Genomic DNA, 23,490 nt, shown 5'->3' on the forward strand with positions numbered 1-23,490 from the left:
TCTACCTCGTTGTCCCGCCCCTTCCCAAGCCTCCAGCCAACCTGTTTGCGCGTCCCGGCCGTCTTTTGCTTCCTGTTTCCGCCCCGCGTGATCGCGCGGCCAGGGGCGGTACTGAGCGCGCCGCACGTCCCCCTCCCTCCGGACAATTGCTAGAGCAGCTTCCGGAGTCTTTTCCCCGGGTTTGGGGGGGTCGGCTCAGGGGGTTCCCGGGCCGAGAGGTAGGGATTCGCCTTCCCGGGGGCCGGCCTGAGTGAAGGAGCCCCTCCGGCGCCGCCGCCGCCTCGACTAAGGCCGCTCGCACGCCCGGCGGCCGCGGGGAGCGGAGGGGCGGGCCGGGGCGGGCCGGGGGCGGGGCCTCGCGCGGTCCCAGGGCAGCTCCCGGGCACGGCCCGCACCCGACAGTCTGACAACCTTAGTCGACGCCGCCTCCTCGGCCTCCGCTGCTTCCGATGGCTGTCACCATGAACCAGGACCTGCGCCGGGAGCGGGCCTCCGCCAGCTTCAACCCCGAGCTGCTCACGCACATCCTGGACGGCAGCCCGGAGAACACCCGGCGACGCCGAGAGATCGGTGAGGGCTGCGGGCCTGGCCTCCCTCGATACCGTCTGGGGGTGCTCCTTAGGACATAGGCTGTGGCCCAGCTTTAGGAGAGCCGGGACCCCCATTTCTGGGGCGGCCTGTGGCGGGGGTTGGGAGGTGGGGGGATCGCCCATCCGCAGAGGGAACCGGGCCGGGACTCCAAGCCCAGCTGTGATTCAGGGCGGAGTAACGGAGCCCAGAATACCTGTCTTCGTCTTGATGCCCTTTACTCCCTTCCAGAGAACCTGATTCTCAACGACCCAGACTTCAAGCACGAGGACTTGAACTTCCTCACGCGCAGCCAGCGGTACGAGGTGGCTGTGAGGAAGAGTGCCACCTTGGTGAGGAAGATCAGGGAGTTTGGCATCTCAGACCCTGATGAAATCATGTGGTTTAAAAAGTAGGTATGCCTTAGGGCAGATCCCGTGTTCGCCGGTGACCAAAGCCCAGACTAAATCCGCGGCCCGTGGGTGCTTGCTCGTCGGGCCTTGGCGCTGGAAGACCCGACGGGCCTGTTTGCACGCCCCTGCAGAGCTGTGTGTGTGGAAGGGAATGCTGGCCTTTGTACCCAAGCCTTTGGAAAGAATGACATTGTGGAATGCTGATAAGGCATTGGTGACCCTGCAGTTTTCATTCTCAAGAATCGCACAGATTCTTGCCGCCTGGAGGCTCCGTTTGAGTGATTCTCATTCAAAATGCCCGGCCCTTCGTGGGAAGGAGGCTTGCTCCCTGTAGGTGCTGGATTCTGAGGGAATTTTCCGTAGCGAGACCAAACATCAGTAAATATTTCATAGCAGTGACATTGTTTTTCTATGGTAGTGTAGATCTTGTGTTTTAAATAATGGATAACGGGGGATGGATGAAGAACTTTAGTCAAACTTCAGAATGAATAGAAAGCACCCTAAGAACCCGGCATTGTTGAGTCTGGTGGCAGTGTTAACTGGTTCTCTGGTACATATGAGGCCTCCGAGGTCCAGTGCTGAGCAGATTACCTTCCATTTTTCCGTGTTTGTTGGTTTTTTTAATTGGAAAAAAAAGACAATCCGTGTTTTGTTTTTGTGTGTGTGTGTGTGTGTGTTGTTTTTTTTTGTTTGTTTTTAATTGGGAAAAAATGCTCTTCGTCTTTGCCTTTATCTAAGCAAACAGTCTATAATTACATGATCTAATTAATACAAGATTCCCTTTGGCCTGTAGCACCCCTTCCACTTCTCATTTCTTCCTGGGCATTTCCTCTTTTAGGTTTCTATATTTTAGAAGAACTTCACTATTTTCAATAAAGATGAAATATGATGAGTAGCGTATACTCAAAGGCTAAGAAAAAATGAAACATGTTACAAGTTTTGCCTTTATATGGTATCTAGAGGCCTGGTGCACGAAATTCATGCAGGGGTAGAGTCCCTAGGCCTGGCCTGCCATTAGGGCCAATCAGGGCCTTCTGGCTGCTAGCTGGGGGGCCTTCCTTCATCCCACACCGCCCCCTGGTGGTCAGCACATGTCATAGAGAGTGATCAGACTCCTGGTCCAACTCCCAAGGGGACACTTCATTTCTTAGCCTTTTATATATATAGATAGTCATTTCTCCCATAATACTGCCTGTAGTTCATTTGGTATCTAATTTTTTTCTAATTTTTATTTTTTAAGAGTCAAAGGGAGAGAGAGATAGAAACATCAATGATGAGAGAGACTTACTGATCGGCTGCCTCCTGCACACCTCCTTCCCCACCACTGGGGATCAAGCCTGCAACCAGGGTATGTGCCCTGACCTGGAATCAAACCACGACCTCCCTGATTCATAGGTTGATACTCAACCACTGAGCCTCGCTGACCAGGCTGGTATCTAATTTATTAACCTCACTATTCTTGTCAACATAAAATAATTTACTGTGGCCTTTAGCACTACCCTCAGAATTTCTTTCCGTTTTTGTTATAAAAATACAATTTACTTTTGGTAGCCCAAATTAAGAGTACTTACTTCCAAATGCTCTTTTTTATTTTTAAAGTTAGTAGCTGGGGAGATACTGAGGTGGAGCAGTGATTTTCAACCCTTTTCCTCTCATGTCACACATTAACTCGTTACTAAAATTCTGTGGCACACCAAAAAACGTTATATTTTTTGCTAATCTGACAAAAAGAAAAGGTATAATTTTGATTCATTTACGCCAGCTGACTTGTGTTGGCTGTTGTCATTTTTTCTATTTGGCAAGTTAAAAGAGGTCAGTGCCCCCGACTAAATGGTCAGATATTATATGTTGTTGTTGTTTTTTTAGAGACTCTTAAATTTTCCTTTAATTTTTTTATTGATTTTAGGGGGAGGGAGAGAAATATTGATTTGTCCCACTTATTTATGCATTTATTGGTGAGTTTTATATGTGCCCTGACTGGAGATCAAACCCCAGATCTTGGCATGTCAGGACAGTGCTCTAACCAGCTGTGCTACCTGACCAGAGCTGGTATCGCATGTTTTAAAAACTCTTGTGACACACCAGTGCGCCTCTTGCCACACCTGCTGACAACCACTGAGGTAGAGCAACTCCCTGGAATTTTCTGAATTACCCAACATGGGTAAATTATTAAGGTTTTATTATTCCTTAAGATAACACATAAAGAGAGGTTTATTTTGTTTTGCTTTCAAATGGTTGATGCAATGTAGTTAGGAGTTGGTTAGACGATTTCATCATCTGTGATGGTAATCAAGTGAAGTCACGAGGAAATAGGACAAAGTCCTTCATGTAGGTTAAAGATTAGTGGACAGCAGGCAGTTTGATATTATTATTATGCCCTTGACCGGAATCGAACCCGGGACCTTTCCGCAGGCCGATGCTCTATCCACTGAGCCAAACCGGTCCCAGCTATTATTATTTTTAAAAATATATCTTATTGTTTTTTTACAGAGGGGAAGGGAGAGGGATAGAGAGAAACATCAGTCAGCTGCCTCCTGCACACTCCCCACTGGGAATGTGCCTGCAACCAAGATACATGCCCTTGACCGGAATCGAACCTGGGACCTTTCAGTCCACAGGCCGACGCTCTATCCACTGAGCCAAACCGGTTAGGGCAGCAGTTTGGTATTATTTTTCATGACATAGACCTTGCTATTTGGGGATTAAAGGACAAACTTTAACATGCCCTTTGACATTCTTCCAATATCCGTAGGCTATGACAGGGAGATCAATATGTTAGCGAAGGGAATTGAAAAGTAATCTTGGCAAGTATTGAGTGCCAAGTCTTAAGCCTCCTTTGAACGTAACTGATACCCATGTCTTACATAACTGAGACGGGTAACTCCGACAGCTTCAATTGTGAGGTCCATCAGATTTCTTAAATGCTACCGTTGGGGTGGGGTATGCTAGAATTGATGGAAAACTAGAATATTTCTCTCTCTGGGGATTTTGGGTGTTTACTGGTCTTTTACATCCACTTCTATCAAAATATAACCCCCTTTTGAAGGTGACTGAATATTAGTAAAACAACTTCGAAATTTCTCAACTTGAGCAACAACAGAATTCTTCAGTCTTTGGAAAACTAAGACCTTGCTGTTGGGGAGATTAGAAAAGCTGTTTTTCTAATCTCCTTTCCTGTAATTTTGTCTGTTAACTAGACTATTTGCTATGAAAAAACGAAACCTTCTTAAGAGTAATTTAAAATTCTAATGAGAATCAGCCATGAATTTTGTTTTCTTTTTTAGGTTTTTATTTATTTTTTATTGGTTTTGAGAGAGAGAGGAACATCGATTCGTTGTTGCACTTGTTTATGTCTCGTTGGTCGCTGTCTGTCCCCTGACCGGGGGTGGAACCGCACCTGACGGGGCCGGACCGCTCTGACCCAGCTCTAACCCACCGAGCTACCTGGCGGGGCCCTTAGGCTTTCAAAGCCGGTTCCCTGGAGCATCTTCAGGAGAGATGGACATAACTTGAAAACAAGTGCTCAGCCCTGTTTTTCTCCGTGGTTAGAGTGTCAGCCTTTGGACTGAAGGGTCTTGGGTTCGATTCCTAGTCAAGGGCACGTACTTGGGTCTCGCATCAATGTTTCTCTTTCTCTCCCACATCCCTACTTCCCCTCCATTTTATTATTATAAAAAATAATAATAATAAATCAATAGGAAAAATATCCCTGGGTGAGGATTAAAAAAACAAGTACTCAGATTTTTGTTCTTAAGTTGATTTTCTTCCTCTTCATAAATTTTTTTTTAATTGATTTCAGAGAGGAAGGGAGAGGGAGAGAGAGAAACATCAATGATGAGAGAGAATCATTGATCAGCTGCTTCCTGGGGACCAAGCCTGCAACCCGGGCATGTGTCCTGACTGGGAATCGAACCACTGACCTCCTGGTTCATAGGTTGACACTCAACCACTGAGCCACGTCGGTTGGGCATTAAGTTGATTTTCAAGGGGCCTCCAAACAAAACAAAACAAAACAAAACAAAACAAAACACCTCACACAGCTCAGTATGTTATAAATATCATGCAGTCTTTATTTTGTGTCACATTTTCCCTTCTCAGTTCCCTAGAATTTTGTGTGTGCCATTGTCATTTTATAAACCCACAACCTCAGTTCCCTCTTGAAAGTAGGAGTGTCATTTTTTTTTTGGCACCATTTCTAGCACCTGAGTGACTGCTTGTATTTCTCAGAAATCTCATTTCCTCGTTTGGTAAGACACTCGTCAGGGAGTGCTCTGAGTCTCGCCCTGCGTTTGACAGTGACTTCCACACTCAGCTGCGTGTTGACTTTGGCTCCTGTGTTGGTGAGGTGTGAGGTGTGTGACTTCCTGCCGTGAAGTGCAGTCCCCTCTTCTGTTCACACTCCCGTCCCCTCTCTCCACAGTCTCAGTCACACTGATATAAAAACCAGAGACCGTGGGTGATGGCTAGTCCGGGTGTTGCTGGGTGTGTGTCTGTCCCAGCACCTCTGGAGGGTGATCTTCCCCCGGAAGATGGCGGGGTGATTCCTGGGCCTCTGCAGAAGTGAAAGGGGCAGCTACCCTCCTGTCCCTGCATTCACACTCTGCCCGTACAGACGGGACCCTGGCGGGACTCCCCTCCTCTCCAGCCCTTGAGAAGTCATAGCATCAGCTGTTTATTTTGAACTTCAGAGAGGCTGAGATGCTTTTCTTTTCTCTCCTGTAGACTACATATGATCAATTTTGTGGAACCCGTGGGCCTCAATTTCTCCATGTTTGTCCCCACCTTGCTGAATCAGGGCACCACTGCTCAGAAAGAGAAATGGCTGCTTTCCGCCAAAGGACTCCAGATAATTGGCACCTACGCCCAGACGGAGCTGGGCCACGGTTAGTCCACAGACGAGGGCCCGTGGGTAGCCTGCCTCGGGACTGCACTGACCAGCCGACGCCCGGCCTCCGGGGTCCCTCTGCTGCTGAACACTCGGGATTTTATTTTCAGATTGTCAAATGTTAACTAGGATCCACCCCTCCTCATAGGTCATTTCCCGGACACTGGTCCCAGGATCATTTACTCACTGTGCTCTGTGTGCCCGTTTTAACGGGCTGAGCAGTGTGGAAAGACGGGGTTGAAAATGTGGCAAAGAGCCCCGTTGTGTTGGTGTCTGATGCTTGAAGTGTTGGAAGTTCTTGAGAGGGTTAACGCCTCTCCATCTGGAGGTTGCGTCTGCTTCAGTCCATGTGGATTTTATGAGGCGGAGGATTAGAGCTGTGAGGTGTCTTCCTCATGATTCCATCGCCACTAGTGGGCGATAAGGCGGTTTGGTTCTTTGTTTCTTTTATACATCTTATCCACTCATGTCCGTGTCCTCCTCATTAGGAATAATTCTTGGTTAAATTGTTCCCAGAAGCCTGGCTACTTGCAAAGTTTAGTGTTTGATCTGGATGTGAAATAAGTTTGTTTCCGTGGACAAGGCCCTTGGCAGGTCTGTGTGTCTCGAATTTGCATTGCCCTGTCTGGCTTCTAATTAGCATATTGCTTCGGTTATGTAAATAAAGGAGAGTAAAGAGAGGGAAAGAGGATTTGGTGCATTTTGATTTGTTAGCGGTTTAGGAAAATGCTTTGTATCCTAATCCCGGGGTGTTCTGAATGCCTGTCCAACGCCTGAGATCTGAGCTTCAGGGCGGCCGGTCCTCAAAGCACAAGCCGAGAAAGGGAAGGGAAGCCCGTTCCCAGGCTTTCTGTCTTGGAGGGTGGGGAGAGCGGAAGAAAGGCAGTGTGTTTTGTAGTCTTGAAAGAGGTTGTGGTACGGAACCCTTTTTCTCTTTCAGTATTTGTCACTGCGAATGTTATAACTTAAGTCATGTTACCCGCCCTAACCGGTTTGGCTCAGTGGGTAGAGCGTTAACCTGCAGGCTGAAGGGTCCCCGGTTTGATTCCGGTCAAGGGCATGTACCTTGGTTGCAGGCACATCCCCAGTAGGAGGCGTGCAGGAGGCAGCTGGTCGATGTTTCTAACTCTTTATCACTCTCCCTTCCTCTCTGTAAAAAATCAATAAAATATATATTTTTTAAATAGTCACGCTGCTCACAGGAGCCTTAAGATGTAAACCATCCTGAGTCGGAATGGGTCTGATGTTTTTCTCTCACTGATCGGTCCATCCTCTGCCTCTCTTTGTAAAGTGCCTTCCAAATGTACATTGCCTGGAACTTTGAAGGAGAGGGGACAAGTGAAGACTTGACCCTCACTGGTCGGAGGAGCCCAGAAATTGGACTAAGGTCCTGTGTTGCGTATGTGAGAGTTTTCTTTTCCTTTTGCTTCTGGTTTTCGGACATTTTCTTGTATTTGAACCCCCTTTGTCTCAATCTCTTAAATTCACTTTAGAGCAGAGATTTTCAGCTGCTGTGCCCAGGGGCACTGGTGGTCTGCCACACAATAATGGCATTCCAACGTGCATGAATCAGAACGATACCTTTTTGTTGTTGTCGGATCAGGAAATGGAAGGAGATATTTTTGGGTGCTGCAGGCTTTTGCTTTTAGTAATCACTTTGTGGGCGCATGCGATGAAAAGGTGGGGAGTCACTGCTCAGAGCATTTCAGGAGTAGATCCTGTTTCTTGCTGGAATTGGTTCCCATTGGTGTGAGTTGTACTTCACTGACGGCTGTTCTTTCCCAGGGAAGCCAGGCATTCCGTTAGTTCACTGCATCCTAGACTCTGGGACACTGATCAGCAATGGTTATCTCCAGTGTCCGCTCACCGCGGAGTGGCCGTGAGCAGTGGGGAGATCAGTACTGCTCGTGCTCATTCCAGGATTCTCGGGAATCTTAGAACCCGTCACCTGCCGGCAGTCTCAGTCCTGTTTTCCCTCTTGCCTGGGGACTAGCTTCCCTCCAAATACGCATGTGTCTGCTGGGCACAGACTCTGACACTCACCTGGGGTGTGGGTCTGTGAGCATAGGGCAGAGGTCTGGGCACAGGAGAGCACCCTGTGCCTAGGGTAACCCAGAGTGTGTGTGGCCCAGCGTTAACATCCTGACAGACACTGGGCCAGGTTGAGAGCAGGCAGTACGTGTGATCTTCACAGGTACTGGTCATTTCACAGCTGGTCACTCCTAGAATCGATGATTCTCTCACTTTTTTTTAATATATTTTTTTGATTTTTTACAGAGAGGAAGAGAGAAGGATAGAGTTAGAAACATCGATGAGAGAGAAACATTGATCAGCTGTCTCCTGCACACCCCCCACTGGGGATGTGCCCCCAACCAGGGCACATGCCCTTGATTAGAATAGAATCTAAACCTTTCAGTCCGCAGGCCAACGCTCTGTCCACTGAGCCAAACCGGTTTTGACTCTAGTGACTCTTCTTGCATTCGTGTCTGTTACTGACTGTTATTGTTATCACTCTTAAGGAAAATGCAGCTTATACAATACGTAGTGATCGTCCTTGAAGATGCTGCAGTATCTTTGCAAATTCCCATCGCTAATAACGCCTCTTTCTCCCTCTGAAACTTGAAAAATGGTGAGCTTGAATTTGTAAGTCAGTGATCTTTCTCCCCCTGTGTCTTCCCTGCTGTCCCCCCAACCGTCTCTGTCCTTTTTCCTGGGCGAGTCTCTTCCCTTTGGGGACTGCCCAGGAGACTCGCTCCCTACGTGTTTGGGCCAGTCTCCTTTCCCGCTGTCAGGAATAACAGTGTCAGCTTCTGTACACAAACTCTGTCCTTCGGGCTGTGCCTTTAGAATATCTCAGAACAAATGACCGTGTCAAAGGAAATGAACATTTTCTAGCTTTTATTGCATAGTTCAGTACTTCTTCTAAAACACAGAACCAGTTTACAGTGTATTTAGCAACTTTTTAGTAAACTTGGATCTCCATAGCCTCATCAACATAGTTCCTGTAACTTTGTATTGCTACATCAATATGTATCTGAGTTAAGAGTTTTAATTTTCCAGTGCCCAGATATTATTGTACTATGTGTTTTGGCTTACTGTCTGCATTTCCCAAGTATAAAACTGAATTTTTCTTTTTCTTTTTTTCTTTTGTTAAATATATTTTATTGATTTTTTTTTACAGAGAGGAAGGGAGAGAGATAGAGAGTTAGAAACATCGATGAGAGAGAAACATCGATCAGCTGCCTCCTACACACACCCCACTGGGGATGTGCCGACAACCAAGGTACGTGCCCTTGACCAGAATCGAACCTGGGACCCTTTAGTCTCAGACCAACACTCTATCACTGAGCCAAACCAGTTAAGGCTGAATTTTCCTACTTTGAATATCAATTAAATGGAATATGCATGTTGATTTTATATGAGTATACTGTACCCTTGCAATATTTTTTCTATTGCCTTCTGTTTCATTACACGTTTGGCCGTATGTGTTCAATGCACCCTTCTCTGAGTAGTGTAAGTGTTCTATTTTCTCCCAATCTTGTTGGCTTCATATTCAGCGCTTTGACCTATGTATGCTCTAGTGATGAATGATCCCTTATGTGTTTATGTTTATTAACTCTTAGCTCATCACCATTGTTACGTTCTTTCTGATTCATCTTATAATAGTTTTAACTTTCTTCTATAATAGAATCTTAAATACATTACTGTCATTTGTTTCTTCCTTTGTCTTTCTCCTACCGTGTTTCCCCAAAAATAAGACATCCTCCAAAAATAAGACCTAGCGCATGGAAAGATAAGACATCCCCTGAAAATATGACCTAGCGCAACTTTGGAAGAAAAAAATTAATATAAGACACTGTCTTATTTTCGGGGAAACAGGGTAGCATCATAAACTTGGGCTCGTTGTTGCTTTGTAAGATATTTTAAACCTGATAGGCTAAGCCTACAACTATCGTTACATTTCAAGATACATGTATTTGGTATACTTTGCATACTTACTCTTCTAGATGAATTCTGATCGCAGTTTATCAAGTTGTTAAGTGAATTCTACAGGAACTTAAAATCCATGTTACATTACATCCTTGTGATTTATTGGGAAGTATTAACTTTATTTAGTCCTTTCAGCCAGGAATTAGCAATTTCCTTTTTGTTCTTATCTTTTTTATTCATATTATTAGGTATATATTTTTTCCTAATTAAATGTTTAATGAGCTAAGTTACTTAACCCATTTTAAATATTTTGTTGATTTTGTAAATCTCTTCTCTGGTGTTTCTACTTGAATGGTCTTAATAAGAATGCAGTGATTTTTTTTCTTTATAGCCTACAGCTTTTCTTTCTTTTTAAAAAATGTTATTTATTGATTTGAGAGAGAGAGGGAGATGGATTTGTTGTTCCACTTATTTATGTACCATCGGTTGCTTCTGGTATATGCTCTGACCGGGGACCAAGCCCACAGCCTTGGTGGACTGGGACAGTGCTCCAGCCGACGGAGCTACCCGGCCAGGGCTGACAGCTTTCCCAGTATCCTTTAGGAATGCCGGTGTCTTCCTTCCTTTCTCTTACATCATCAACCAGTCATTTTGTCCTCAGTATTGACTGGAAAGGCCTTCCGTGTTACGGTTTTAAAAAAATCAACTCTATTGCTTCACCAAGTAAAATGTAAAATCTAATAATAAAAGCATAATATGCTAATTAGACCGGACGTCCTTCCGGACAAAGCCAGGCTGGAGGGCAGCCGCTGCCGGCAGCCGGGAGACGGAAGGCCCCCTGCACGGACTCCATGCATCGGGCCTCCGGTGATGCCCAACGCCCCGCCGGGAGCTCGGGTGGTTAGAGCACCGTCCCCATACCCCAAGGCTGCAGCACATGCGAGCGGTAACCACTGAGTGCGTCAGTAAGTGGAACAACAAGTCCATGTTCTCCTCTCTCTCAGCCTCCCTCAATCCCCCTCTCTCTAAAAAAAATTTTAATCTTCATTATGCATGACTTTTTACAACAAATATTTAATTCAAAGAATTGTCTAAGATCACTTTCTCCTTGTAGCATGCCTAAATTCCATCCACTCCTAGATTACACTCTTCAGGCTCAAGAACAGCTGGTTGTAGTGGCTTTACCGGAGTCCTAACGTGGGTTTGTGGTAGCCTGTTGTGTGGTGCTCTTCCGTGAGCCGCACTCCGCTGCTGCCCTCCCTCCCCAGGAGCGGCTCTGGTTTCTAGTAATGCAGAGCAGCCCAGCGCCGCCGGCCTGGTCCTGGCCACGGCTGTCAGCCTAGTTCAGAGCGCTCTCTTCTTTTCAGGTCACAGGCAGACATTTATTTTGCTCCCTACTCGCCGTCCCTTTAAAAACGGGACAGCTGGCATTCCCGATTGTGAGTGAGAGGTCCTCTCTCATGCTGGAGCGTGCTTTTTTAACTGATCGTTTTGAAATTCCTAGGACTGTCCATTCCTAGGAAGTGGCAGAAATAGCATAGAGCGGCCCCGGGGACCTTTCACCCAGTTTCCACCAGTGCTCACATCTCACTGGGCGTTTCCAGGGACAGCTCTGGTTTCGGCAAGTGTCCTCCTCATTGTCTCAACCCAGGGCCACTGGACTAGGAGATGGCTAGGCGACAGGAGTCTTTATTTTCTTTATCTGGAGGGAGGGGGAGGGGAGAGAGGGCTCCACCTACTTATGCATCCATTGCTTGATTCTTTTTTTTTTTTTTTTTTTTTATATATTTTATTGACTTTTTACAGAGAGGAAGGGAGAGAGATAGAGAGCTAGAAATGTCAATGAGAGAGAAACATCGACCAGCTGCCTCTTGCATACCCCCTACTGGGGATGTGCCCGCAACCAAGGTACATGCCCTTGACCGGAATCGAACCTGGGACCTTTCAGTCCGCAGACTGACGCTCTATCCACTGAGCCACACCAGTCTCGGCCATTGCTTGATTCTTGCATGTGCCCTGACCAGGGAGCGAACCCACAACCAGTAGGGCATGCGGGAAGCAGCCTCCTGATGTTGCTCTCTCCAACCAATGTTTCTCTCTCAAAATTAACAATAAAAAAATAAATAAAATACAAGAGCTTGTGGAAGGCATATAGAACTATTTCCTATTAAGATACATTCACACAAAAGTCTAAAGCATCTGGAGAGTTTAGATGGAAAAGGAAGATGTTAGTAAGTGGAACTAAAATTGCTGCGAAGATGCTTGTTGTCATTAGTGACAATCCCATAAACCATGATGGAGAGCTTGTGCGCCATGAATCTGTGACTTGTGATTGATTATATGGTCTTCACTGGAAACCGCATGCTTTTTAATTTCTGAACTGTGCTGGGGTGAAGAGCACTGCCAGTTTCTGTAGTAAGCTAAATTCCAAATTCCACGCACCCTCTTCCGATTTCTCATCTCCTTTGACTGGTGGCGAGCCCGGCCCCCTCAGCCTCGCCCCACGGTTTCGTGCTGCAGAGGCTTTGAGGTGGGCGGTCGGAGAGGAAGGTGTGCGAAGAGAACTGGGAGTCACTGCCCCGAGAGAGGGTGACGCAGAAAGCGGCGGTGCTCTGACACGTGAAGGCCCCACTAACGTACTCACAGAGGTTGTCTGTTTTTTCTCCCCTCCCTCCCTCTGTCTGTGCACACTGCTGATTCTCTCCCACCTGACGACTCTTCCCAATGCCCACCCGGGTGCCTTCAAGCTTTGTGCACCGAGGGCCCTCGCCTCTGGATCTCCACTTGGGCATGTTCCTGCCCACCTTGCTTCACCAGGCGACTGCGGAGCAGCAGGAGCGCTTCTTCATGCCCGCCTGGAACTTGGAGGTCATTGGCACCTATGCCCAGACCGAGATGGGCCATGGTACGCTGCGTTCGGTCTACGTTCTGGGCTGGGCGGGTGCTGCAGGCTGAGCGTGCTAGCCGTGGCATGTGCGAGCCGTTTGCATGTGCCCTTTCTGTAGAAGCCAGGTTTTTCAACATACAAGTCTTAGCAAAGACAGTGCTTTGGTCAGTGAAAGTGAAAGGTTACGTGATCACAGGGACAGGCTGGTTTTTCTTTCCATTGCTTCCCCGTCAGGAGATCAGTAATGGCAAGCCAGGCCTTGCTCAGTGCTTTTACGGGTTCACTGGAGTTGCGTAGAATGGTATGCATTATAGACTCTGAACCCATCTTTCTTCGTTACTGTCTGATCACCCTTACTATGGATATATCACGAACTTGCAGAAATTCCAGAAGAAATACAGATTTACAGTATGTGTGCTCTCTGATTTGCTGACGGGAAGTGAGTGGCTTATATAACCAAAACATGCAGCATTTTATACCTGGAAGTTACTTATGCCTTGATCCAGTAAATTCCGTGAAGTTCTAAAGCTGGCTTCGCCAGAGTTCAGGAAAATAAGATTAGCTGTGCCCTGGCCGATGTTGCTCAATGGTTGGAGCGTCGGCCCTTTCACGGAAGGGTTGCTGGCTCAATTCCAGGTCAAGGGCTCACACTGGGTTGTAGGTTCCTGCATGTTCGATCCCAGTCCTGGTTGGGGTGTGTGCAGGAGGCAGCTAATTGATGTGTCCCTCACATCAATGTTTCTCTCTATCTCTCTCTTTCTGTTGGTACCCCTCCCTCCCTTCCATTCTCTCTGAAATAGGAAGAAATGTTCTTGGGTGAGGATTAGCCAAAATAAAGAACAAGATCGGCTGCGCCCCCAGGCAGTTGGCTACTCTCTGGCTTCTCTTTCCCTCAGAGGTCTCAGGACAGCTGGTCTGTGTGGTTGCCATTTCTCATTTCTGTGCGACTTCATCTCGTCACAGCTGCTCTGTCTTCGGCTTCGGTGCGGAGTGCTCTGGCGAGGCTCAATGGATGCCATTTGGTTCAAATGTGCATCTTTAAGCTCTTGGCCGTCCTCTGTTCTGTGCAGTGTCACCTTGTTCTCTGAAAGGCTGCTGCCTTGGCTAAGGCGTCTCCGTGTCCGCTTCCTTGATTCCCACTCGGGGAAGGCTGTGGGTCCCACGGAAACCGGTGGCTGCGTGCTCCTGGGAAGTTTCTAAATGTTGGAGTTTCCTTGTTAGTGAGACCCACCCAGCCTGACTCAGCTGTTTGTGTTCTGAGGAACTGGCCTTTGAGGGAAAAGGCACATCGCGTTGGGATTTAAACCAAGACTCCCGCCCCTTCAGCAGTCACGGCACCGGGAGCTCTTCCTGGCTCACAGAGAGCCACCAGGCGAGGCAGCCTGGCTCTTTTCCCCACATGGGACACCTTTCGCAGATCTTGTTTGCCATTCTGGCAGTTATTCTGAAACAAACGCTCAATCTGCAAGACATCTAGCTAGAGAGTCCCTTCCTGTCACATTATCTTACTCTTTGCAGTTGGCAGGAAAACACAACAGTCTGCGTTGAAATTGGCATACTCACACTTAGAGATGGGCTTAGGAGGGCAGTTAACTGAAATTCATGTCCTGGGACCTTAGAAACTAGGATCCTAAGCTGCCTCTACTTTTCCTTTTGGGTGCTCTCAATAATGTTACCTGGTTAGGGACCGGGAGTTACTGTCTTGGTTTTCAACCATGGGTAGCTCATCCAAAAGCACTGTATAGTCTTAGAGCTTAGAGGACCGATTATCCTGAGATGTTATCCCGAGATGGTCCAGCTTAGAGGACTAGTGGGGAGATGGTGCTCTGTGCCTCTTTCCCCTCATGTGGCTCACGTGCATGTGATTTGTTCCCCAGGGACTCACCTGCGCGGCCTGGAGACCACAGCCACATACGACCCCGAGACCCAGGAGTTCATCCTCAATAGTCCGACCGTGACCTCCATCAAGTGGTGGCCCGGGGGACGTAAGTGAGCTTCGGAACAGTGACTGGATGTTTGAAGATCACGTTTAGAATGGAGAGCTCATATGAGAATATCGTTTTGAAATATAGAAAAAGCTTCTTTTTCTTAATAGAAAAACTCCAGGCTTACCTATTCTAAGCTGTTTAACGTTCTGCTGAGCGTTACAGATCTTATACCTCACAGAGCGCAGGAAGGAGAGCTGTCTCTGCTCAGCTTCCATCGAAGCGTGTCTGAGTGTGAGCGTAGTTTGCATCGCCATCATTCAGGTAGCCCTGCACTCCCTGTGTGGTTCGTCATTTCTGTATTGAAAAGCACTTGAGTTATTTTCAGATTTTTATCATAAATTTTACATGAAACTTATTTAATATTGTCTTCCATTCCGAGTCATTGTCTTAGGATATATATTTCAGACGGCGTTAGTGCTTGAAGGATTTTGTTATTCACATTATATATTTTAATATATTTTTGTAAGAAACAGACTAGCATGCAACAAGAAGACACAAATTCTGGAAGTACTAACCAGAAATCTCCTGACAGCACTGGCCCTCAGAGCCTTCTGCACGATGGGCGGCTCTCACTGCTGCTCAAGGTGCTGGCTGCTACCGTGCACCCCAGTGGAGCACCCCAAGGGCCGCTGGTTGGCAAAGGAATGGAATCTTTTCTTTCTTTTACTTCATTATAATTAACACAAATGGCCACAGGTGTCTGGTGGCTACTGCTTTGGAAAGCATTACTTTATGCAAATGGGAAAATAGTAGAAAAGAGAGCTGAGTCATCTTTGAAAATAAAATACTGTCAAGGAATTGTACATCTTAAACTTAGATGGTATTATATGTCAGTTATCCCATTAGTGTATATATCTACACTAATAAAAGAGAAAGATGCAAATTGACTATCTCCACGATGCTCACCAGCCAATCAGGAGTGAGTATGCAAATTAACCAACAAAATGGCAGGTTAATTTACATACACAGGCACAGAGCGAAGACTGAAGGCTCCAGAAGCCTGAAGGCTAAAGGCTTGGCTCTGCTGCAGCCCAGCTCCTGGGAGCCAGAGGAAAACCGGTGCCGGCAGCCAGGGAAAGGAAGGCCTCTAGTGTGTGTGTGTGTGTGTGTGTGTGTGTGTGCACATAGATATCTATGGAAATGGAGGATTGATCTGCCAAAGTTCCATACATTTTAATAACTCATCTTACACAGATTTTCTTCTGAAAACGGTGTGGCGTTGTCATAAAGGCTTTCTGGCACACTGTCAAGAGGCTAGCATTTCATTTAACATGTTTTCTCTTCCATGTCTGCCCCTCGGATCATGTAAGAACGGCTCACTTGTGTCTCTTGTTTTTTGATGTCGCAGTTGGAAAGACTTCAAATCATGCGATAGTGCTAGCCCAGCTCTACACCCAGGGGAAATGCTATGGGTTACATGCCTTCATCGTACCTCTTCGTGAGATTGGAACCCACAAGCCTCTGCCAGGTTAGAGTTGTTCATCTGATGTTGACATGAAAACTTAAACCGAGCACTTTCTTCTGCAAAAAGCATAAAACCCAACTAAAGGAGAGTGGGACAGCCAGGGTTTCCAGAGCAGAGACCCTGGTGACTCTCCTTTCTCTCGTGGTAGGCATCACTGTTGGCGACATTGGCCCCAAGTTCGGCTATGATGAGATGGATAATGGCTACCTGAAGATGGACCATTTCCGGATCCCCAGAGAGAACATGCTGATGAAGTATGCCCAGGTGAGTGAGACGCGGGAGGGGCAGGGTGTCGGGCGCGGGTGCTGTGTCTGGTGCTGGCCTCAGGGTCAGCAGGGTCTGTTTCGTTTTTGTTTGTTTGTTTGTTTTGTTTTTATTTTTTTTAATGAGTTTATTTGAGCCAAAACTGTCGACAATTGCGCAGGGTCTGTTTCTAGAAGCTATCAGCACAGCTTCACTCTGATGCTGCTGTTATTGTGACAGTGAAGCTGGCAGCCATGGGCAGGTCTAAAGAGCATATTCTGGTCGGCTAACCCAGCGGTCTCAAACTTGACGGCTCATTAGAATCATCTGGAGGGCCAGCTGAAATCTACAGAGCTCTGCCCCCAGAGTTTCTGATTTAATGAAATTTTTAAATTTATTTTATTTTATTGATTTTGAGAGAGAGAGGAAGGGAGTGGGGGAGAGGGGAACATCAGTGTGAGAGCAGAAACATCTACTGGCTGCCTCCTACACACTCCTATCTGGGATCGAGCCCACAGCCCAGGACTACGCCCAACCCATTGAGTCACACCAGCCAGGGCTTTCTGTTTGAAACAAGTCCACAGGCAATGCCCCTGGGCCATTCTGGCCTAGGCTGCCTCTTGGGTTCACAGCGGAAGCTCAGCCCCCTGTCCTTTTCCAGGTGAAGCCTGATGGCACCTACGTGAAGCCCGTGAGCAACAAGCTGACCTACGGCACCATGGTGTTCATCAGGTCCTTCCTCGTGGGCGAAGCCGCCCGGAGCCTGGCCAAGGCCTGCACCATCGCCATCCGATACAGCGCCGTGAGGCACCAGTCCGAGATCAAGCCGGGGTGAGGGGGGCCGATGGGCTCATCACTGACCTCCTGGCTTTGAGCCCAGTCGGATACCAAATCCCCCGATGTGGTGCAGAGAAGACGCCGTGGCCATAGACTGAGCTGGGCTGGCAGTGTGCCTGCCTGCTGCTTAGAACCTGCATTTCCTTTCCATAAGCGGAAAGAGGAGAGAACCACTTTATTGTTCTTAACCTGCCAAGAAAAACAGGAATAATGTTACTTGAGCTCTTCTCAGGAAATGTTCAAAACAGTGAAGGCAGTTTGAAAATTCGAATTGCTACTAACAACGACAAATCGGGCATGGTGAAAGCGATATTGAACTTGGCTCCATTTTGTGTCCATCCCCGTAGTTTATCCCTACTACTGCCTTTCACTCCAAAAGAAGGAATAAAGGAATCGATAAGAGCAGACCTTCTTAGAATTTAAATAGTTAATTCTGTGCACTGGGTCTTCTCTATAGTTGTGGTCAAAATATAACTTATTCAGCCATCTAGTTAGCAGGTTGGATCTCTTTACCATTGCCTTCCTCCTACAAAGTTAATTAACTTTGCTTTTGTATGTTGCCGTAAGATAGTTTCCGTAGTCATGCTGGAAAGACAGAAAGATCGGAATGTCACAGCTAGGAACGTGTGTCCACCTACGACGGGGGGTTAAGAGCATCTTCTGTGGCAAACATCGCCTCACTGTAAATCGAGGGTCTGCCCCTTACTAGCTGCGTGAGTGCAGCTGGTCCTGGACCTCTCCTTGCCCATCTGTAAAATGGGGTAACACGTGTTCCCTCCCAGGGTCTTTATGAGGATGAAATAAGTTAATAGGCCAAAGTGCTTAGACTGGAGCCTGGCTCAGAGTCTGTTCTGTATGTGTGTATAATTTCCCCCCCTTTTCTATATATCTTAGTGACCCGGAACCACAGATTTTGGATTTTCAAACCCAGCAATATAAACTCTTCCCGCTGCTGGCCACTGCCTATGCCTTCCATTTTGTCGGCGCCTACATGAAGGAGACCTACCACCGCATTAACGAGGACATTGGCCACGGGGACCTGAGCGAGCTGCCCGAGGTGCGTGGAGGCTCCTGCCCTCTCACGTGTGCCTGTCGGATGGTGTCCGGGGGAAGCACGCACTGGCATTTCTTGAATGCTCCGTATATTCTCAAAAGATCCAAAAAGTTCTTCTGGTTGAATGGAGTTAGCTATGAACACATGTAGCGTTTGTTTTTATCATTTTTGTTGATTTCAGAGAAGAGAGAGAGAAACATCAATGATGAGAGAGAATCATGGATCATTGATCAGTTGCCTCCTGCACGCCTTACAATGGGGATGTGCCCTGACTGGGAATCGAACCATGACCTCCTGGTTCCTAGGTTGATGCTCAGCCCCTGAGCCACGCCGGTTGGGCTGTGAGTTTGGTCTTTAAGTTTCCGAAACACTGCACCATGTTGGTCGTCTGTTAACGAAGGGAACATAGTGGAGACTTTTTGCCAAGTAGAGAGTTCCGAGGGAGTGTGGGAGGGGAGTGGGAGGATCAGGCAGGAGATGCCCACGCTGCTTCCGATACGTGTGGCAGGTGATTTTGAAAGCGACCAGTGCTGGCAGGGAGGTCAGTGTTTCTCCTCGGAACTCCGCTGTCAGCGCACGTTCTGACGGCCTTGCTTGCCCTCAGCTCCATGCCCTCACCGCCGGGCTGAAGGCTTTCACCTCCTGGACGACCAACGCGGCCATCGAAGCCTGCCGGATGGCCTGTGGCGGGCACGGCTACTCTCACTGCAGCGGCCTCCCCAACATCTACGTCACCTTCACCCCGACCTGCACCTTCGAGGGCGAGAACACCGTCATGATGCTGCAGACCGCCCGGTGAGTCCTGGCCGCGCTGCCTGGCCCGTTAGCTAGAGCGTTCCAGGCCTTTCGCCGGCCCCGGTTACCGTGTGTGCTCTTCACACTAAGTGTGTCCCTTACAGACGTCATCGCGCCTTCTGCCCGCACCCATTCTGTTGATCTTGTGATCAGACAGAGTGTAAAGCTCACCTGTCCCTTCACTTACCCTCTGAAGGGTTGGTTCATTCTGCTTCTGAGAAGCAGCCACTGAACGCTGCGTCTGGCTCTAGGTTTCTGATGAAGAGCTACGACCAGGTGCGCGCGGGGAAGCTGGTGTGCGGCATGGTGTCCTACCTGAACGACCTGCCCAGCCAGCGCATCCAGCCGCAGCAGGTGGCCGTGTGGCCCGCCGTGGTGGACATCGACAGCACCCACAGCCTCACCGAGGCCTACCGGCTCCGGGCGGCCAGGTGAGCGCCCTCGGGCGGCCGTGGGGCCGGGCTGGGCCTGACGGAAGAGGAGGGAGGCATGGGCACTGTGGTCCCTTCCTCTGAGCTTCCGTTTCCTTTCATTTCTTAACAGATTGGTAGAAATCGCTGCCAAAAACCTTCAGACGGAAGTGAGTCACCGGAAAAGCAAGGAGGTCGCGTGGAACCTGACTTCCGTGGACCTCGTGCGAGCAAGTGAGGTCAGTGGTGGCACTGCGCGCCCGGCCCGGCCCCACCCACCACCGCCTCCCTGTCCCGCAGACGGGGCGCTGGTGGTGAGCCCTGCAGCGCGCTCACCCCTGCTGCCCTCTCTCTCTCTCCTCCCCGCTCCCTCTCTCTAGGCGCACTGCCACTACGTGACGGTGAAGCTCTTCTCGGAGCAGCTCCTGAAAATCCAGGACAAGCCCATCCAGGCCGTGCTGCGGAACCTGTGCCTCCTGTACGCGCTGTACGGGATCAGCCAGAAGGCGGGGGACTTCCTCCAGGTCAGCCTCTCCTCCCGCCGGCCGCTCCTTTCCTTCGGGAGAAAATGGTGTGGTCTGGCTTATCGTTGTGCGTGCATATGATACATCGAGCTGTCTGCATACAGGGGCGGGCGAACAGGTTTGCAGTTGTCCGTGTGGAGAAAGACACGCGGGTTTTGTTATCGCAATAGTGTCGTTAACGCCGGACAGACACACACGCCGTTTGCGTGCTTTTCTTGCAGGAGAACATCCTGACGGACACCCAGGTCACCCAGGTGCACCAGCGCATCAAGGAGCTGCTGACCGTGATCCGCCCGGACGCCGTCACGCTGGTCGATGCGTTTGATTTCCAGGACGTGTCGCTGGGCTCCGTGCTGGGCCGCTACGACGGCAACGTGTACGAGAACCTGTTCGAGTGGGCCAAGACCTCCCCACTCAACAAAGCCGAGGTAACGCAGGTCCTCCCCCGGCGACTCCGGTCCCCGAGACAGCAAGGCCTCCGGCGTCCATCTGTGAAAGCTTGGCTAGCGCGCCCCAACATGTAAATATCTGTGTTTTCCCGTGGTCTTAGGCCACCCTGCTCGTGGATCTGTAGAGCCTAAGACCATCGGAAAACACAGATATTTACATTATGATTCATAACAGTAGCAAAATGACAGTTATGAAGTAGCAACGAAAATAATTTTATGGTTGGGGGTCACCACCACACGAGGAGCTGGATTAAAGGTCGAGGCATTAGGAAGGTTGAGAACCGCTGCTCTAAAAGATAAGGATTGTATGATGAACTACTCCGTGCCCAAAGTTTCCCAGTTGGCTCAATTCTGTCCCCCCACCCCACCCCCGATTCTTTGGATCAGGGTCCAAATGAGGCCCTGATAATTCTTGGTTAAGACTGCAGGGGTCCTCAAACTTTTTAAAGTGGGGGCCAGATCACGGTCCCTCAGAGAGCTGGAGGGCCGGACTATATGAACTACTAATTCCTACTGTAACACCTTGGCTGCGCTCACTGCCCAAAAAACCTGGCGGGCCGGATCAGACTCCTCTGCGGGCCGTAGTTTGAAGACCCCTGGTTAAGAGTATGCTCTTTTAGCCCTGGTCGGTGGGCTCAGTGGTTAGAGCATTGGCCAAGCACTGAAGGGTCTCAGGTTCAATTCCCAGCCCCAGTCTGATGTTTTTCTCTTCTCTTTCTTCTCTCTTTTCCTCCTTTCCTCCCTTTCACTCTCTAAAAATCAGTGGGAAGATTTTTAGGTGAGGATTAACAACAACAGAAAGGGCTTTTACACTGCAAGCTTCTGATCAGTCCCTTCTCCCCCTGCCTCCCCTCAGGTCCATGAGTCTTTCTACAAGCACCTGAAGCCGCTGCAGTCCAAGCTCTGAAGGTCACGGCCTCAGTCCTCCTCGCCCCTGCACCTGTCACACAACCTGCACGGAATCTCGATCCATCCAGAGAGCTTCGGAGCACACGATAAATTGACCCTTTCCTCTGTATCAACGAAGAAAACAATGAACAGCTTTCAGAGATTAAATGAAAAATCAAATGTTTCAAGTGCAATTAACACTAAGAAAGACCTGCTAAGCATTCAGAAAGAGCTTTAAAAATGCAGTATGATTTCCCCTCGTAACACTGCTGATCCCAGGCCGTAACTTTGGATAATTCATAGAGTTTAACTACCGAGTAGTTAATTTTTCACTTCTTAATTGCTAATCACTGGATAAGTGTGTTTTTAAGCAAAGGTGTTTTTAAAGTGGGGGTAGAACTTTCCTGCTGAGTGCCCTACCCCTCCCACCATGGGCCCTGGCTTAAAAGCAGAACGAAGAACACGGATTGGGAGAAATAAACTAATCAGGAAATTCGGTGTGAGTCCGTGCTTGACACGTTGCCTGCCTGCTTGCCCTTGATCGCTGGCGTTTCTCTGATCGTTCGTAGTAGCGTGATCCGACACAAGGATTTCTTCAGCTGAGGCGCCCTGCGAGGCCGTGGTCTGTGAGCTGGGAACTCTTCTGTTCGCAGGACCCTAAGCTGTCACAGCATCGTGGGAAGAGGCAGGTAGCAAAGTTCTCTCTCACGGGACCCTTGGCAGCTGATGGGACTTCAGTCAGTGGTGTTTGATCTCCCGCCCTCCTCCTCCTCAACTTCCTGGAGGAGGGGAAAAAGGAGAAAGAGGTGGAGGGAGTAGAGGGTTGCGCTTACCGTGACTTCGGTGACCATACTAACTGGAAAGCCTGGGACAATCCAGATTGCATGGGTGCCGTCATTTTGGCTAGACCGTTAACATGCTGGGAGGTCCCAGCACCTGGCAGGCGGAAGTAAAAGCATCACTCAGGTTACAGCCTCTCATGCCCGGGGCAGCATAGAAAACCCTTCCCAAACCATGTGTTCTGACTTGAATCAGAAAATATAATCATTGAAACGAAGGCTGAAGGATAAACGGAAATTGCCTAGAATCTTTCTTCCTGTACTTCTGGTTTTATTTTCAGTGTTTCTAGGCATTTTATCTGAACTAAGTTGTCCTTTCAACTAAAACCTAATTGACACAATCATTCTATATGTAAAGTAAACATGTATCTCTTATTGAGTTTTATTCTTAAAATCAATGTAAAACAGTACATCACTTGATTTTAAACTTTTTTTAACCTGTTAACGGTGTCTGTGAAACTAGTTGTTTCTGCCTCAGGAAACTGGTTGTCCTTGAGGAAGTGCTGTAGTTCATGGGAATTATTCCTCCCTGGGGACCTGACATAAAATCTGTCCCAGGAACAGGAGAATTTTAGGCCCAGCAGGAATTCTTACTCTCGCCTTACTCTCGCCAGGAGAATGAATTGATAAGTGTGCTAAGATGGAAATAAAAAAGCACTATGCTCATCTCATTTGAGTATTTCTTGACATAGTTCAGATTCTGAGAAATAATATTTACATTACCGGATATTGGCCTGTTCAATACAGAATTGTTTCACAATCAGTGCTTAAGCACCTTACCCACAGGTGAACGTCTGTAATCAGGATCTGTGTTTGAAATACATGCATCTAATAAACTAAATCTGACCTTTGATACTATTTTTATTAATATTGGAATGTTTTGTCTTGAACTTGACTCACTGTAATCAAAGAATAAAGATGTAGTAAAACCTCCCTGATGTGTACTGTCTAGAGGCCAAGAGGGTACCACCTAATTGAACAAGTTCACAGTATGAAGAGCTTTAAGGTAACGGATTTATGAGGTAGGTAACCCTGGGAACAAAAGAAGGTGTGAGGCCTGCCTGAGCCCACCATCCGCTGGCATTGCTGCGTCTCGGGAGCCAGGAGCGCTCTGGTCCGGTCAGAACTGGTTTGTTGAGCGCTGACCAGGAAGCAGGCGGTCCAGTCTGCTGTCCCCGAGGAGGCAGACTTGGCCATAGATTAAGGTGACCAGACATCCCGCTTTTGGCGGGACCGTCCCGATTTTTAACAATTTGTCCCGCGGCGTTTTAAAAAAGTTCCGATTTTTTCCAAAAAACACCGCGGGACAAATTGTT

At 48.2% G+C, this 23,490-nt stretch overlaps 1 protein-coding gene across 3 annotated transcripts; it reads left to right on the plus strand.

Moving 5' to 3' along the window:
* Positions 1-66: 66 nt before the first annotated feature.
* On the plus strand, positions 67-23,107 carry ACOX1 (acyl-CoA oxidase 1). 3 transcript variants are annotated; one of them, XM_084861963.1, is made up of 14 exons: positions 67-570; positions 820-979; positions 5,703-5,863; positions 14,560-14,667; positions 16,019-16,138; positions 16,284-16,399; positions 17,040-17,209; positions 18,110-18,272; positions 18,874-19,064; positions 19,316-19,495; positions 19,608-19,713; positions 19,855-19,998; positions 20,220-20,426; positions 21,304-23,107. In XM_084861963.1, the coding sequence occupies exons 1-14, from the start codon at positions 450-452 to the stop codon at positions 21,352-21,354; spliced, it is 1,998 nt and encodes a 665-aa protein (XP_084718089.1). In that variant the 5' UTR covers positions 67-449; the 3' UTR covers positions 21,355-23,107. The 3 variants fall into 3 exon arrangements, with proteins under 3 accessions (XP_084718089.1, XP_084718088.1, XP_084718090.1); XM_084861962.1 differs by lacking the exon at positions 5,703-5,863 and adding an exon at positions 12,543-12,700 and having other exon boundaries at positions 69-570; XM_084861964.1 differs by lacking the exon at positions 67-570 and adding an exon at positions 12,543-12,700 and having other exon boundaries at positions 840-979.
* The last annotated feature ends 383 nt before the right edge of the window (positions 23,108-23,490 follow it).

This window comes from Pipistrellus hanaki (genome assembly GCF_964339955.1).
Source record: "Pipistrellus hanaki genome assembly, chromosome: 16".
Taxonomy (NCBI): Eukaryota; Metazoa; Chordata; class Mammalia; order Chiroptera; family Vespertilionidae; genus Pipistrellus; species Pipistrellus hanaki.

Excerpts from the sequence above, each read along its gene's own strand:
- ACOX1 (XM_084861963.1), top strand. The coding sequence starts at position 450 with ATGGCTGTCACCATGAACCAGGACCTGCGCCGGGAGCGGGCCTCCGCC. Across the intron at positions 16,139-16,283 it reads AACCCACAAGCCTCTGCCAG|GCATCACTGTTGGCGACATT; the intron begins GTTAGAGTTGTT and ends CTCTCGTGGTAG. Across the intron at positions 16,400-17,039 it reads TGCTGATGAAGTATGCCCAG|GTGAAGCCTGATGGCACCTA; the intron begins GTGAGTGAGACG and ends GTCCTTTTCCAG.